At 35.6% G+C, this 17,087-nt stretch overlaps 4 protein-coding genes across 6 annotated transcripts in view; 1 reads left to right on the plus strand and 3 right to left on the minus strand.

Moving 5' to 3' along the window:
- Positions 1-17,087, plus strand: part of radil2a (Ras association and DIL domains 2a) — an 89,708-nt gene that overhangs the window by 68,510 nt on the left and 4,111 nt on the right. The window lies entirely within an intron of this gene.
- Positions 1-17,087, minus strand: part of LOC307155419 (NACHT, LRR and PYD domains-containing protein 3-like) — a 117,735-nt gene that overhangs the window by 30,242 nt on the left and 70,406 nt on the right. The gene's annotated exons all lie outside the window — the stretch shown is intronic.
- LOC307155718 (uncharacterized protein) lies at positions 7,642-12,050 on the minus strand. The gene is made up of 3 exons (XM_079866590.1): positions 11,972-12,050; positions 8,041-8,617; positions 7,642-7,700 (listed from the first exon to the last, which is right to left on the minus strand). Exons 1-2 carry the CDS (start codon positions 11,977-11,979, stop codon positions 8,041-8,043), a joined length of 585 nt encoding a protein of 194 aa, XP_079722716.1. The 5' UTR covers positions 11,980-12,050; the 3' UTR covers positions 7,642-7,700.
- LOC307166345 (protein NATD1-like) lies at positions 13,314-15,468 on the minus strand (the record flags this gene model as incomplete). Its single annotated transcript, XM_079884645.1, has 4 exons — positions 13,314-13,598; positions 13,680-13,798; positions 13,957-14,032; positions 15,316-15,468. 4 exons carry the CDS (start codon positions 15,466-15,468, stop codon positions 13,479-13,481), a joined length of 468 nt encoding a protein of 155 aa, XP_079740771.1. The 3' UTR covers positions 13,314-13,478.

Below are 17,087 nucleotides of genomic sequence, written 5' to 3' on the forward strand. Positions count from 1 at the left end.
GAGGAGGGACTTTTGGGGGTGGAGACAAATTCAAACAAAGCATGTAAATGAGTATACAGGTTAAGGTAACAAAAGGTGTTATTCTCAGTGAATCATTCGTGTGCTAATCCCATCAGTCTGAGTGAAACTGGGGCTCGAAGAGCCATTAAAGAAAACAGGAATTACAACTTTGCTGAGATCTTAACCTTAAAAGCTAAAATCTGTATTCTTCACTGTGATGTTATGTAAGGAAGCATATCTGAAATAGATTCTTAAATTTTAACCCTTCACCGCCCAGCACTATGTGTTGTACTTACATTTCAAAAATTCCTGCATGTAATTACAGCTGTAATTAATGTAAGTATATTTGTAATTACACAGTTGACCCTTCCCTTACACCTTAAACCTACCCAATCCACCACACCTGTCCCTAACCTTACCCGTATCACACCTCAATAGCAGCAAAAGTGTTTTACAATACAACATGAACACAATAAGTACATTGTACTTATTTTTTTATGCAAGTACAAAGTACTTAACGCCACTTAATATAAAGTGGGACCAAAAAAGGTATTATAAAACTGATATATAGAGCCAAATCGTGGAAACTGCAAAGAGTGCCCATTTTAACATCAGTGTCACATACTTTTTCACATACAGTCTCTGCTCACTTATGTGGGTTTATTATAAAGAGACACTTCTATAAAATTACACAAAGTTTATTAAATAGGGTTTTAATAATAAATAAAAGTTATATCAATAAGTAATCCATCAAAATATATATATATATACTTCATCCAAGATGCATAGCAGATGTCCTTCTGTAATCGGTGCATGAAATCACAGACATCGGGTGATAAGAATTGTAACTCAAACTCAGCGGTATAGAGTACATAATGGTAAGTACTTTATTACTATTTTGTTCTACTCACAAGACGCATGAACAAACGTTCAATTCAGCCAGCACCCGATGCTTTAGTGAACCGACTGAAGTATCCTGTCTGATTCAGACTAAAGTGACTGATGATTCGTTCACCAAACCAAATTCATCAGGAAAGTTCTTTGATTAAAGGGGGGGTGAAACGCTCATTTTCACTCAATCTCCTGTTAATCTTGAGTACCTAAAGAGTAGTATTGCATCCTTCATATCTCCAAAAAGTCTTTAGTTTTATTATATTTATAAAAGAAAGATAGGCTGTACCGAGTCTTTCCGGAAAAACCCGAGCTAACAACACAGAGACATTTGAAGCAGTTTTACTCACCGCCCGGTTCCAACCACGACCGCGAACCTTTATCATTGTGACTGCTCCATCCTTAAGCATTAGACGATCTGCAAATCCGTCGATCTGGACTTTGTTTATAAAACGATCATCGTCGAAATGCAGGGAACAAACAGTCTTACACAACTCCGTTGATGATGCTCTAAAAAAACATCTGACGTCACGCAGACCCATACTCGAAAAAAACTTTCCGAAACTTGTGATAAACCGGAAGGACAATTTTTGGCACAGAAATACTCCTTCAAACTTACAATTTAATTTTTGAAATTTTGTCCATGTTTAGCATGGGAATCCAACTCTTTAACAGTGTAAAAAACTCAGTATGCATGAAATAGCATTTCACCCCCCCTTTAACCTGTTAAGCTGCAACCCCACTTTTGAAAAATCCCCAGAAATGACATACCCAAACTGAAACAGATACAGTTCATGAACCCTTTGTACTAAAAGCACAAGTATGGTCTCATTTGAAAGCTGACACCTGGCAGTTTATTGTAAATGTAGAATTAATTATTATCATAATGACAAAAATTGTTATAAATAGCTTCAAAGTTTTGTAAAGTTATTAGAAATTAATTTTTATGAAACATCCTCATGAAAATAAAATTGAAGTTGGCACTGGAGCAATCTAGAAATGCACTACAGCTAAAGCCACATGTCTAAACATTTTATGTTTAAAATCTGAAGATAATAAGTCCAAAACTCTGTATTTAGTTTAATGTTTTTCAAGACCATGTCATGTGACTTTATTTTGATTTGACTCTAAGATGCTTCTGATGTTTATTGCCATCTTCTAACCATCTATCCAGTATATTGTCTCTATTGTTTTGTGGTGCAAACGAGCCCCATTCAGTCTCAGTCTCCCCCTGCACACATTCACACCTCTCCAGCCTGGTTATGGCTCGAAATATGCATTTCTTTTGTCTGCATTATAGTTACTAACGACTGGCTATTCACATGCTATTCACAGGGTTTCAGTCCCTAATTTATTTTCTCAAAGTTCACCTCACATTTTAAATAAAGAATAAAGAACATTCTTGAATAAAGAAACTTTCAGTAAGCATTCAAAAAAACATAAAAGTATAACTTCTAGGTTGCAGGTGCACCTAGGGCTAGCTAGCATGTTAGCTTAGCACACCATCAATACACGACCATTTATGAGATTAAAACCATGTTTGTGCTCCAAACTTACTTTTATAACGCAAGTGGAGTATTTTAAATAATCTTCTGTGATCTAATTTGGCTTCAGATAAAACAACCAGACAGAAAATATACTATTGTATACTGTTCTGCACAATGATAGTCTATATAGATTAGCATTACATTATAAATATAATCTATTATTATGAAAATACCTGGCATGTCTTGAAAAACACAGGTAACTCAAATATCATTGCAATCATGTTTATTATCTTCAAAACATCTGTATCTGCATTTTACAGCGCGAACTCTGTAGCTTTGTGTGTATCAGTGACGTCCTGGAATGTCACATGATCATGGCTCTTCTTCATGTTCAATATATGGACAATTATTGTGCATATAGCGCCCTCAGGCTGTTGGTATGGATTGAAAACACAGTATCAGAGTATCCAATCGCTCATAATGATTACATCGACGCATTTGGGTATAAATTCAATAAATATTATTCCTGTCTATAGAAATATGATGTGAATCTATGAGAATATATCAATATTTCTCCAAATCTGCACATTTTTGAGCTAAAGCCCTGAGGGACGTTGTTTTGTGTATCGCTGTCATGACGACAGCACGGGAGTTTTTTATGAATGGAACAGGCTGACGCGCATAATTCATATCAAAGGTATCGACTCATTTTTTCATTTCATAACTCCTGACACAAATTAAGACATAACTGTCACTATGAGTTTCTCAGAATACAATAGTGGTCAAATACTGAAACTTGAGTCTTATATCTTTTTAATGATGTATAGTTTGTCGAAGTATAACATTAAATCTGATAGTAACTTTGAGCTATATATATAAAAAAACGCTTCAGTGCGCCGACGCACTGGTGAGGCTTAACAGGTTAAAGGGTAACTCTCACCAAAATGCAACCTAGGCTCTTTTTGTTAATCTACTCGAGGCAAACTTTCATTTAAAAGCATAATTAGAATGCAAATGCCAATTAAGTTTGTTTAACTTTGTTTTAGGTTAAAATGCCTTGTGAATGGGAGTGAATGGGGCACTTTTATGATAGCATAATTAAACATTAGTAAATTAATAAAACAATATAAGTTGGACCAAACTAAGACAATTAAATAATAGTAAATTTATTAAATTTAATAGCCTCAACAAAATAAAATTGAATGATGTAAGAAGGTTTAGTCTGACAAACCTAATAAAGTTGATGTAATCCAACTAAATTGTGTTGACCCAAAGTAAATTAAATCAAGTTTAAAAACATTCCTAAATTAAATGATGTAAGGGTAATGAATTCATTTTTAAGTGTAGATGAATATACTCACACAGGGTCAAAGGTCACGGCTTCATTACAGAGATCATTGGGGTGAATCATGTATCTGTTACTCTTCATAGACACACATCTTGATACTGGAGATGCTGCCATCTTTCTCTTCCTGCTGATGATACTGAGGAAAAGAGAGACATATTTCAGATCATTTCTGAAGCCAGAAAAATATACCACATTGACCTATTTGCTATTAATGCAATTTAAGAAATATAAACAAAAGGTTGTGGTTGTAATGTTGAGGACAAATTTAACCACTAATTCTTCAATTGCTTTGCCTTTGTAAGCCCATGTCTCTTCCTGACTTTTCTTTTTTAGAGTGAGCCAAAGTATCCATCATGCGGGCATTAAGCAAATATGTTTCATTGGTGACGTAGCTACATCATGGATAGGGGTGTGACAGATTGTAGTTGATACAGACAAGGCTCCACAGTTCTGCATGCATGCGATTTGTGGCTTAACTTCAAATATTAACCAGTTTATCATTTGCAAGTGTTTAAGTCCTGGCAATTTTGAGTGCAAGAAGATGCAAAATAGAATTAAATCCGGCACTCATGCGGTTTCAATGCTCACACTCGTGAAGCGCGCAGAGAGAGCACGTCTCAGATAGCACGTGAACACCAAATTCAATTCTCTTTCACGTCTCCTTGCACTTTAAAGGAGACACACACAAAATTATCTAAAAAAACTTGTCGAGTATCCACATAAATACAGTGGGTTGTGTCTTAAGTGAGAAAGAAGTGAGAAAGAAAAGAGATGTGTATCATTATATTAGATCAGTGCATTAAATCAACAGAAGTCTAAAATACCTGCTGCAGTCTCTGTGTCATTAATGTTAAACCACAAAAGACTTTTTGTAGCTTTAACAATTAATTTTATTTATCTTTTTACTATGTATTTATCTATGCTTGTAATTTTTTGTTTATTTGTTATTTTAATACTGAGTGTTCACTTGCCTTTAATAATGTTTGAACTTTATTAAACTTTTAACAGACTTGCACTTGTCACGGACTCGGATGCATTTTGCCTTTGGGACTCGAAAAATGTTTCCGAGTGCAACCGAGTCCAGCGCTGTCGGTGAAATACACTCGGGACAGTAGATGGAAATCTCACTGGCCCGATTGTGTCAGTACTGCATCGTTACAAAAAAAATCTATATTTGCATGTATTTTTAAGTTTAGGCAGTTTAAACATTCAAGCAATGTTAAATTGTTCAAGCACAATGAGACGCGAAAGAGAACTGAAGCATATGCGTCTTATTGTGCTTCTACACGATCAAATACACACAAAAATCCCCATCACTGTTCGTATTAATGTAAACACAGTTGGTTATGTCTTAGGTGAAAGAAAACAGTTGGGGAAATATATGGTGTCACATCAGATCTGTCCATCAGGTCTTAAAGTGACAGCAGCCTAATAACCCTGGTGCTGTCTGTGTCATTAAATCAAACGACAAAAGATAGAAAAGAGAAAAACACTTACCAACCATGTTTCCATTATAGATTTGCACAACACTTTTGTAATTTTTCTCAATGTTGATAAAAAACTACTGCGAAATGATGGCGTTACACCAGGTGACAGGTAAATGCGAAAAAACTGTTTCCATTGCAGTTTTGCGAAATATTCCTTTTTCGAATTGCCTGAAAAACCACGTCATGCGAGCGAAAAAACTTTGATGGAACTTAACGGAAACACGGCTACTGCTGCTCTTGACCGAATAACTTGGTTGCTTTAATAAGAATCAATGCATATTTGTACAATTGTTCCACTGACAAAACATCTTTCCAAAAAATTTAGTAGACAAAAACAAAAGTTTTGAACTATTTTGATCTTTGATCTTTATACACACTGAATGCCATTGTAAAGACTGTACGTCTGTCCCTCACAACCTCGTTTTTATCCACATAACATTAAAATATGGCGTCTACCCTGACCGAGGTCTATAGCCAACCACCTGTCATATAAAACTCACACAAACACAAAGCAAATATAGAGAAAACAGGATTTTCCTCTCTTCAGATCCCAATACCCTGTTTCCATTATTCAAAATAGCCTGGTTATTGGTAGGGCTGGACCCGGATATTCGAATATTCGTTCGGTGGGTTGGTATTCCATTTGAAAATTTGACATTCGAATATTCTGGGTTTTTTGGGGTTTTTTTTTGCACACCTGGCATCCCCCTCAAAACGGTTCTCATTCGCGCTTGAATATGTTCAGCACTATACAATCTGACGGAATACAATACTCTTTTTTACAGTTATCTTATATAGCCTAGCCACTTTTAATAGGATGGACAGTTGAAGGAACCCAACCTCGTTATTTGCTTCTTCTTGGCCTACTAAAGTGTTCCTGCAACGGGAGTATTCTCTGGCTAGAGCGCAGAACAGCGGAGTTTGTATAGACAGAAGTGCATGCCTGAGCTTGTAGTTTGGGTTAAGCTGCATTGCTTTTTCTATTATTTAATGTCAATGACATTGTGGAAAATAGAATAATAGAAACAAAATGTATCAAGCTTTTTACCCGTTATTATCAATCTAAATTAATCTCGTTTTTAATTTAACTTAATTTCATTTTTCTTTATTTAAATGTAGTTTTTCTTTATTTAAATGTAGTTTTTTTCTTTATTTAAATTTAGTTTTTCTTTATTTAAATTTAGTTTTTTTCTTTATTTAAATTTCGTTTTTCTTTATTTAAATTTAATTTCTTTATTTCAATTTTGTTTTTCTTTATTTCAATTTAGTTTATTTCAATTTAGTTTCTTTATTTCAATTTAGTTTTACTTGATTTAAATTTAGTTTTTTTCTTTATTTAAATTTCATTTTTTTCTTTATTTAAATTTCATTTTTTTCTTTATTTAAATTTCGTTTTTCTTTATTTAAATCTACTCTTTACTGTGTCAGTAATTTGTTAGTCAGAAAAATATTAGACTACCTTATTAAAAGTATTGCTTAAGTTAACAGACCTGTGTGTGTGTGTGTGTGTGTGTGTGTGTGTGTGTGTGTGTGTGTGTGTGTGTGTGTGTGTTACATGCGAGTGTATTTACTTTGTGTTGTTCATGGGGAAGATGTGTTTAATATCACTTGTGCAGTGTCCGTTCTCGGAGATAAGCCCTGCCCGCGTGAGGTGCGCCACTTCCCGCTCGTGCTGTTCTGTAGTTTATTAAAATGTATTATTTCTGAACGTGTCACGTCTCGCGTGTCTATCTATATTACACCAAATGCGACACTGCACTCTCTTGTGAAGTCGATTGGATGAACGGTTCTCGAAATAATCAAAATGCAAACGGACAGACAGACACAGAGAATACTGCCTTTATTAGAGAGAAGAATATGTTCAGCCCCCTCTCTCCGAAGCTTTGAATATTCGATGTTCATTACTACCGAAGCTTCGAAGCTCAAAAAATAGTATTCGGACCAGCCCTAGTTATTTTTAGCGCAATTTTCCACCGGACAAATTGCGATTGTTAACTCATGATTTCTGTTCTGTGCGTCTGTGCGCACCAATCTTGCACTTCTATCTACTCCTCAACCAGACCACCTAGAGACTTCGGGTTTTCGGCATTATGTTAAGGAAGGTCTAATCTCGGGAACGCACAAAAAAAATCCAGGAAAAGATTTACTATCTCTTAGTGTTGTGATCCCATGAGGTGAGAAAATTGCGCTAAAACACTCACCGAGTTTTTATTAGCCTACTTGTTTATCAGAAGACAAACCCCGCTCTATAGTTTGTCACATTAGAAAAGCTTTTTACTCAGAAATTTGTCACCATACCAAGTCCAAGGGAGTGAGTGATTTATCTTGTTAAATAAATTCATTTAAAAAAAATAAATTGTTTTTACATTTTTTAAATAGACTGCAGTGCAGCAATTAACATTTTGTCAGAACCTCTAGTAAATTACATGTTTTGTTTTTTCAGTTGTTTATTCAGAAACGTGCAGCTCTAACAGATAGTGAATGATACTGAGTTGAACTGAGTGACACTGAGAAAATGTTCTTCTTACTGGGAGAAGATGATAGTACAGCTGCACTAGCGGCTAAATATGTGTTAGCTATTCACAACGCCAGAGTCAGCTAATTCTCTAGAGAGACCCACTGTACTTATTCATTTATTAGGATAAATTGTGTTTATTTATCTATTTATTTATATTTACTATGCTACATATGACATGATATATACATATATGTTTTGTTTGTTTGTTTTATTATTTATATATAATATGTAGATGCTTTGGCAACATTGTGTTACACAGTCATGCTAATAAAGCTCATTTGAATTGAAAAATTTAATTGAAATTGATACTCACACAGAGTCAGGGGTTTCATCACTGAACACAGGGGGCTGAACCATGGAGCTGTTACTCTTCATAGACACACAGCTGAATCCTGAAGATGGTCCATCACTGAACACAGGGGGCTGAACCATGGACTGGTTACTCTTCATAGACACACAGCTGAATTCTGAAGATTGTTCATCACTGAACACAGGGGGCTGAACCATGGATCTGTTACTCTTCATAGACACACAGCTGAATCCTGAAGATGGTCCATCACTGAACACAGGGGGCTGAACCATGGACTGGTTACTCTTCATAGACACACAGCTGAATCCTGAAGATGGTCCATCACTGAACACAGGGGGCTGAACCATGGATCTGTTACTCTTCATAGACACACAGCTGAATCCTGAAGATGGTCCATCACTGAGATCAGGGGGCAGAACCATGGACTGGTTACTCTTCATAGACACACAGCTGAATCCTGAAGATGCTGCTCTCGGAGAGTGAACAGACGCCTCCCCCTCTTTCTCCTCATTCACACTCATTGTACAGTCAGGTTTCTGTTTCTCTTCTTCGTAGATGACAGATTTGATTTCAGGCCTGTATGTGGCAAGAAAAAACAAGAATAATACATTGAATTTTGACAATTAAATTAAAATGAATTTCCTGGGTTTTACTAGATGCTATTTTTGTTATGATATGAATGTTTAATATACCGCAATACCGGTGTATATTATTATTATTAACCTTTATTTAACCAGGTGAGCACGTAGAGAACACGTTCTCAATTGAAACGCCGACCTGGCCAAAATAAAGCGAGGTGCAAGACAACAAATAGTTACACATGAAATTACACAAATTACACATTAAATACACAAAGGAAAAAGATTATAAATAAAATACAAGTTTTCTGGACAATAGAATAAACAGTATCGATATATAACAATTAGTGCAACAATCTATAATAAAAGGATCAAGTTGTTATTTAACACAGCAAGGCAACTACATAAGTAGTATATGATACTGGGCATAATTGTGCAATTAGATATTGTGCAAATAGCATAGAACACATAAGATAATGCGCAAGACAGTGCAAGCAGGGTACCAAAGAACAAGAGGCACTAGAGCAGACGTAAAATGAGTGCGAAATTATAGGAAGTTGTATGTCGCTTATACAACGTTCGTAACACAGCGCGACACTGTTTGAGAGGGGTCTCTTATGGGATCAAAATCCCATCTAAAGTATTGCGGTATTCAAAAAATAATAAGCGTGAATAATAAGCGTGAATCAAATTTTGTAAAAAAAAAAATGCAAAATGATCAGAAAAGCAAACAACGTGGTCACAGGTTAATATAATAAGTGTGAATAAAAAAATAAGCATGAATAACACACTTTAAACACATAAAATTATTTTGCACAAAACTTATGTTCATGTTTTCTTTATTGCTCTGTACTTTGTGCCGTCTTGCATTTTCCGCTTATATTTAATTTTTTTGTATACTTGTGCTTGTTTTTCTCTTCGCTCTTCTTTCCATGTTCTGCGCTTGCTTTTCCAAATGTTGCAGTTCGAGTATCATGTAAATTAGGGTGGGCTTAAGCGTCACCATTGGTCCACTAGTTCTATCTTGACAGCTCCTCCTCTAGCCAATCAATCAAAGAGGGGAGTTGACGTCACTCAAATTATTTAACTATTTTTTGATCCATGGCCGCAATACTTTAGACGGGATATTGATCTCATAGTCTCTGTTCACTGTTGCACTGTGATGATGGCACAGCCAGAGATGGTCTTATATTAGGGAGATGAGAGGGCTCTCTTACCACTGGAGAAAGTGTAATGGCTAACTTGGATCACATGATGCCGTTAGCATAACCTTTTTTGGCTAAAGGTTGCAGGCTTGTCATCTAGTGGCTTTGGCACAACTGTACGTGTTACTAAGCGTGATGGTGAAGATGGATAGATTAAACTATAATTGATAGCTGTCAAATTATATTACAGTGTTTCCCATACATTGGTTCACAATATCAACACTGCCCGGCACAAATAGATTTTCCAAAAGCCTTTGACATCGCTGAATAAACACGAGCACTGCACGTTTCAAAGTCAAAACTCGGCACTGGTGTTTTTATATAAATGTATCTTTGAAGAGAACTGACTGTCTTTAGAACTGTTATTTTTATTTCACGAGTTCACACTTACATACAATTAGAGGGAGTAAAGTTGAATGTGTATTTGGCGTGCTGTCAGAGTACTCCCCCCGTATGTAAGTGTTTAGGACCAGAAGTGTGGAGAAGGGGTGGTGGGGGGATGCTGCTAAACTGTCAACGAATTGAGGTGAGACTGCGGAGTATATATATACCTCTTATCGTTGATTGCTGAGTGCTCTCCACTCGTGTTAATTATCTGAACGTGCTTCCTCCCGAACTTTGTTAATAAAACATCATTTAATCTTTCAATCTGGAAATACTTTCAATCTACTGCAGTATTTCCTATCTCAATCAGTAGAAAATGTGGTTAACACCCAGTTCATGTAAAAAAAAAAAAAAAAAAAAAAAAAAAAACCTCATATACAGTGAAACCGTAAAATTTAGAAAAATACTGTGATATCAATTTTTGGTCATACCGCCGAGCACTACTAGATTTTTCTAAGTTCATAAACTTTTTCTGACCTGGTCTGTTTCATTTAACAATGTTTTTTCCTATGTGCATTGTGTAATAGATGTGTGACGTGTACGTTAAGCCACGCCCAATGTTTTGTACGTGAGTGGTCCGTAGTTGCTGAAGTACTCAGTAAAATAAGTGAACATGCAAAGCGTGTCTGTCGTTCTTCTTCCCGAGTCAGCCTCCTATCAAAATATATTACACATTGTGTGGTAAAGTTTTGTATTTTCAATATTTGTACCCCTGTGTGTGTCTGTGTACTTAACTATATGTTGGGGACAAAAACCTGACATAATTTCCAAAAACCTCCCTTGTCCTTGGATGTCCTCATTTATAAATTAAGTATACAAATAAAGTAGCCTAATTAAAGGTTGTTGTTTTTTTTAAATGTAAAAATGCAGAAAGTTGTGTGTGATGTGTGAGGTAGGGTTAGTGTAAGGGGATGGAATATACAGTTTGTACAGTATACAAACCATTACGCCTATGGAATATCCCCATTAAGATAGCTAAGTAGACGTGTGTGTGCGTGTGTGTGTGTGTGTGTGTGTGTGTGTGTGTGTGTGTGTATCTAGTTTTCCCTACATGGGGACCAAATGTCCTCATAAGGATAGTAATACCAAAAAATATTTGTTTGGTCCCAATGTGGTAAACAGCTTATAAATTATAATAAATTAAGTGTTTACAGATAACATAGAACCAGATAACATTTAACAAACGTTATATTAACGTTGCAGGAAGAACGTTTGCATAACTTTGAGAGAACCTTGAGAGAACGTTAGCCAGAGTTATGAGAATGTTTCCTGTTAGCTGGGATACAGTAATGTGAACTACTCAACTTTTTTTATGGAATTTCGCTATTTGTAATTGAAAATATGCTATAATTTACATGATCCACGTTATTCATAAATGAATGTGACGAGACAAGAAACGTGTTTTTAACATATTAGACATACAAATAAGAGTGAATGTACGTTAGGCTACAAGACATGATTACGGCCTTGCTCTCAGCCCAATATGTTTTGCTCTTACTTGTTTCTCGTTACATCTTTTTATTTAGTTTATTAATGTTTTCAGGTAACAGCACAACAATTTACAATCAGAAATACAATCTGTGTACGTTTATCCGTTTTCATGAGTAGGCTATTACAGTTACCACCGTGAAGTAGCAGTTAGCTAACAATTAGCTTTAACGTGTTTGAGTTCGACATATTTACACACAAATGCTCTATCTACAGATAACTTTGATTGATAATGCTATTGATATTATAGCTATAAAACGTTTTAACAAACTTACCGTGACATTTGAGGCCATTTCTGATCTTGAATTCTCTGACATGGTGTCTGTGTGTCTGAATCATAGGTCTGAATCGACAACTTTCGGTTTCACTCTCAGACTGGCAGGTGTTGATTGGGTGACAGGCGAGTTCCGCGTCATCAACATCAAGCCCCGCCCAAACTGGACTGAACGCGATGACGTTGAGCTACGTGCTCTACTGCAACTGCACTGGTGTTATTGCATTAAAAAAAAAAATTATAAGTAAATAAAGCGCAAGAAAAAAGAAATACTGCACTGGACTAGAGACTAGAAGTGCCTCTTAAAATGAAATAAAGAAGTGAGTACTTATTCATTTCAAAAGTAAAAATATAAATGGATAAATCGCTTTTTAACTGATAGATGAATTGGGTTAATTAGGGCGATGTGGGACACCTAAGCTTTAAAATAGGTACCTCTTACTCATGCTCTTACTACATCACAAGCAGGTCTATGTAAATATCCCCATATTATAGCTTGATTGTAAAGTGTTTTTCATGTCATTGAGGAGAGCGGGACAGTTGTCAAAGAGCAGGAACCCCATGTACAAAAAAGAAAAAGATGTGCATACAATAAAATTTAAATTAACATTGTGAAGTTAATAAAAAAAATCAAATAATGTTTGGAGGTAAGATAAAAAAAAAACAAGAAATTATAACTTTTATTCAGCAAGGACACAGTAAATTAAATTGATCAAAAGTGACATTAAAGACATTTTATAATGTTACAAATGTTCAATATTTCAAATATGCTAAATTGTGAACTTTTGATCTATTTGTAACCTTTGGCTAAAAGTATTAAGAAAGACGTGACTTCCACACAATACAAGTTTTAAGTTTATTTCACAAAAATAATCTTATTCCACTAAAAGCTTTCTAGAGAGAATGGAGAGGCATAGCAACAAACACTAGTCCCAAACACAATAATGAACAAACTTCTTGTGGCGCGTAGATCAAAAAAAAAAAGAAAAAAGATCCACACACAAAAATTGGCAAAAAAGCTCCAAGATGTTATTGTCCAGAGGCCACAAATAAAGTGCAAAAAGTACAAAGTGCGCTTGCACTCAATAAAAAGCCTAAACTAAAAGCTTTCTTAAAATGTACCCTTGACAGTTTACCAATTAAATACCCAGTTAATAAGACACTATAATAAATCCAGCATTAACAGAAAGGACAAAATCACACATAAATCACTACACACTCTTAAAGCAAGTGACAACACTAAAACAAGGAAACAATAAAAAAAGGCAAATAAACTCGCCTTTCTGTCAAGCTTCAGTATCACAGCTCAGCTCATCAGACATTAACATGTGGATTTATATTTATATATACGCCTGTGGATGTATTTACACCAGTAAAGAGACTTAACATAAAACATTGCTAGGTTGTTGCTAAGCAGTAGAGTGGTCACTTATGGTTGATCTAAGTAAAAACTTATACAAAATGATTATAAAATAAAACACAGAGGTAGAATCTGTTTAATTCTCCCTTTATTTATCTTCAATATGAGCCTGGTATCTCAGATGTTGATTTTCATCCACATATTTCCTAATGTACCAACAGGAAATCCTCGCTTTCATGTTTTCTTCAACAACGAAATCCAGAGCAGCCTGAAGAAGAACAGAAGTAGATGATTGAGATACAGGGAACAGCAGAAGTTGAGTAAGTGAGGGAGTTTAAAGCGGTTTGACCTTCGCCAGGTGTGCAGCAACACCTTTACCCCTGTGAGATTGAGGGACCTCAGTAGACATCAACTCCACCAGCTGATCATGTGTGATAGTGTACTTCAGCACTGCACTACTCGCTGCTCCTGCTCACACCACAGACACACAGGGGGATGTTGTTATCAGTGATGCAGCTGCTCATAACCTAGAGTGCTGCCTATCTAGTGGACATCAGCGCCACTGAATCTGCTGTTTTGATGCTCACTAGGTTTGAGACAGAATGAATAACGTTATTTTCTCTCACCGTCGCAGTCGAGAGTGATTGTGAAGCGCTGATTCTGTCTGTCGTGAATCACACACAGATTCGAGGCGTCAGTAGCCTACATGATCCACAACATGTGTGTTTGAGGAGTCGTTGACTGTTCTTGTATCCTCGAGTGAACCGAAACACACAGTTTACAGACAGTAAGTGTCGCGCCATGATGTGACGTCACCAAACAGTGTGTATTAACAACAACAGCAGAGGGCGCTGTGATCATGTTATTCCCCATCACATCTGAGATAGATAGATAGATAGATAGATAGATAGATAGATAGATAGATAGATAGATAGATAGATAGATAGATAGATAGATAGATAGATAGATAGATAGATAGATAGATAGATAGATAGATAGATAGATAGATAGATAGATAGATAGATAGATAGATAGACTATACTTTAGTATATGTTCTAAAAACATATTTAAAAACAAGCATACTTGAAGTATAAAGTGCACTATAAGTACATTGGTAATAAATTTATGCTTAGTTACACTTTTAAGAAATATGCTAAACACAAGCATACTTTAAGTGAAGTTTTAGTGTAAAGAAAACACTTATGTTGCTCTTACTTAAAATAAATTTTATGAGTACTTTGTGTAAGAACATAGCAAAATGATTAAGTTTTTAGTGTGTTTAAAATACTTTATAAACACTTAGGCCTACTGCAATATATTATAAATATTTATGTATTTATCATTTTAATATTTTGGATAAAACATTTACAATGTAACTTATATGATTCTAGGTAAGATTTGTATTACATTGACGTTACTTGTCTGTGCAGTCGTTTTTTTGACAGTGTAACAGCATGACTTTTTCAGTTCATCTACATTCAGTTTGACCAATCAGAGCCGAGCTTTTCAAGTCGAAGCAGACTCGAAGAGATGAAGATTCTCCCCTCAGAAGTTACTGTAAGTTTTAGCTGCTGTCTGCATAAATAAATAGATCACTGTTTAGTTTCCCCCTAGGTGGATAGGTCTGCATTTGCTAATATGACTTGCACGTGGAACACTGACGTTAGCCGCTGTAACATGATGCTCACACTGATTTATAGCAACTTCAGCACTGAGTATTTAGCCAACATCTAAAGTCTTTGATAAATCTGTTTAAAATGTGGAGACATTAGTCTGTCTTAAAACAACTATAAAACATTGTCCAATACATCTGCAGAAAACAGCCGCAGCTGACAGTCATTGACCGTTTTTTTACGATTTTATTTTTTACAGTGTAATTGTAACTCAATACATTTCAAGTCACGCTAGTCACCACCCAGCCAGCAATGACATGTGGGGCCCAAATGGGTCTGACATGAATTGCCCAATTAAGACCCATGCAGTACCCTTACAGGTCCCACTTTCAGTACGTCTGGGCTTCCACGGCTTGCCCCAATGTGGATCCCGGGTGCAAGCCCATAATGGGGCCCACGTTTGCCGCCCATGAAGCCCTCATCTGGACCCCACATGTCATTGCTGGCTGGGACATATTCAAACATGGATACAAAAATGTTAATCATTGGTTAATTGTATATAAATTCTTCTTCCCTTTCACAGATCCTGTGATAAAGCAGTCTTCACACACTACAGTGTCTGAACCACAAGCCCTCAGCTGCAGAAAATGAGTCGAACTCAGAGAAGCGATCGTCCACTTGAAGATGAAGATGTGACACTCAATCTCTTCTGTTTCTGTGGTTCAGCCGTTTGTAGGCCTGAGTTTGTACATAATGCATTATTCACTTCTGCACTTTGTTTTTCTGTAACTTTCTTTTTTTTTCAGAAAATTGCATTGTGATGCTTATTTATTTAGTGATGTGATATTCATAGTGTAGTTTTCAGTAATACAGGTATAACTGAAGTGTTGTACAAAAACTGTATAAATATAGCTCTGCCACAGCATTTCACTGATCTTTGTTATTATGTATTTTGTTCAAGAGATTATATATGATGCTGTACTTTTTAATGTACTCTTATATATTTATTTTGCAATGTACACAATAAGATACTATATTAAAGTTTTCTTGATTTCAAAGTCTGTGTATGTCTTAATATTTATATTTAATTTTTAAAATATACCATGTATAAAAGGCTACGGTGGAGGAAGTGTGTAGTGTGTTGGTTATAGTAAACGTGTTCAAGTTCAGCCTACGTTCCTGTGTTGTGTAGTTTCTTTAGTCTCTTCTGAATGATCCAGCTTCCAATATTCATGTGTTGAGTTCGTGACGAAAAGTAAGTGACTCACTTCGTTGTGTTTGTTTCTATATTGTAGAATTACCATGCATTAACATGTGCCCAGCGTGATGAGTGAGATTTATAGCGATAGAACAATGTTTATGCTGTAAAACATTGTAGGAACTAATAATTTAACTGATGTGAGCTTTCTGATATAACATTGAGTTAAGAAGTCATGAGAGCACGTGCGGACGCTGTTTGTGTAGTAGCTTAGTCTGGCCAGAGGGTGTCGCCATTTCTCCTTCTGTAAACCCCGTTTAATACAGTGTCATGAAAACTGGTCAGTGAGATAGGAGGTGAAGCTCCTTATATTTCTCCAAAGAGTAATATCCTCGTTTATGTAATTGTATATTATGATTAAAGGGGCATAGTAATGTTTATTGAGAGATTTATATTTGATGATCCTGATTTGTATTATGTGTGTGGATTTATTATTTACGTTGCATAGTAATTTAAGTACTGTACCTGTTTAAATGACAGTATCTAATGGTGATTTATTTGTTTCTTATCAGACTATAATGACAATACTGGATATTGGGATGTTCTGATGAGTACTGCTGGAGCTCAATACAGTTGAAAGAAGAAATTACATCTCCTCGTCTTTATTCCTGTGTCCTGACCGATAGATACACACCATCCTGTTTACTGGCTGAAAACCTTGATGAACTAGCCCTGATAGATTACCTCACTAACAGACCATTTTAAATACTGAATAAAACAGCTTTATAATAAACTATTAGTGTAATGCTAATACATTTGTAATGCTATTTAAATGTTCTTGAAATACATTAAAATTAAGCTTCAAATATATTTGAACTGTAAAGAAATACACTTAACTGTAGTGAATCCATTTTAGCACAATTTAATATATTAAAATATAGTGCAA

Source organism: Squalius cephalus, assembly GCF_949319135.1.
Source record: "Squalius cephalus genome assembly, chromosome: 1".
Taxonomy (NCBI): domain Eukaryota; kingdom Metazoa; phylum Chordata; class Actinopteri; order Cypriniformes; family Leuciscidae; genus Squalius; species Squalius cephalus.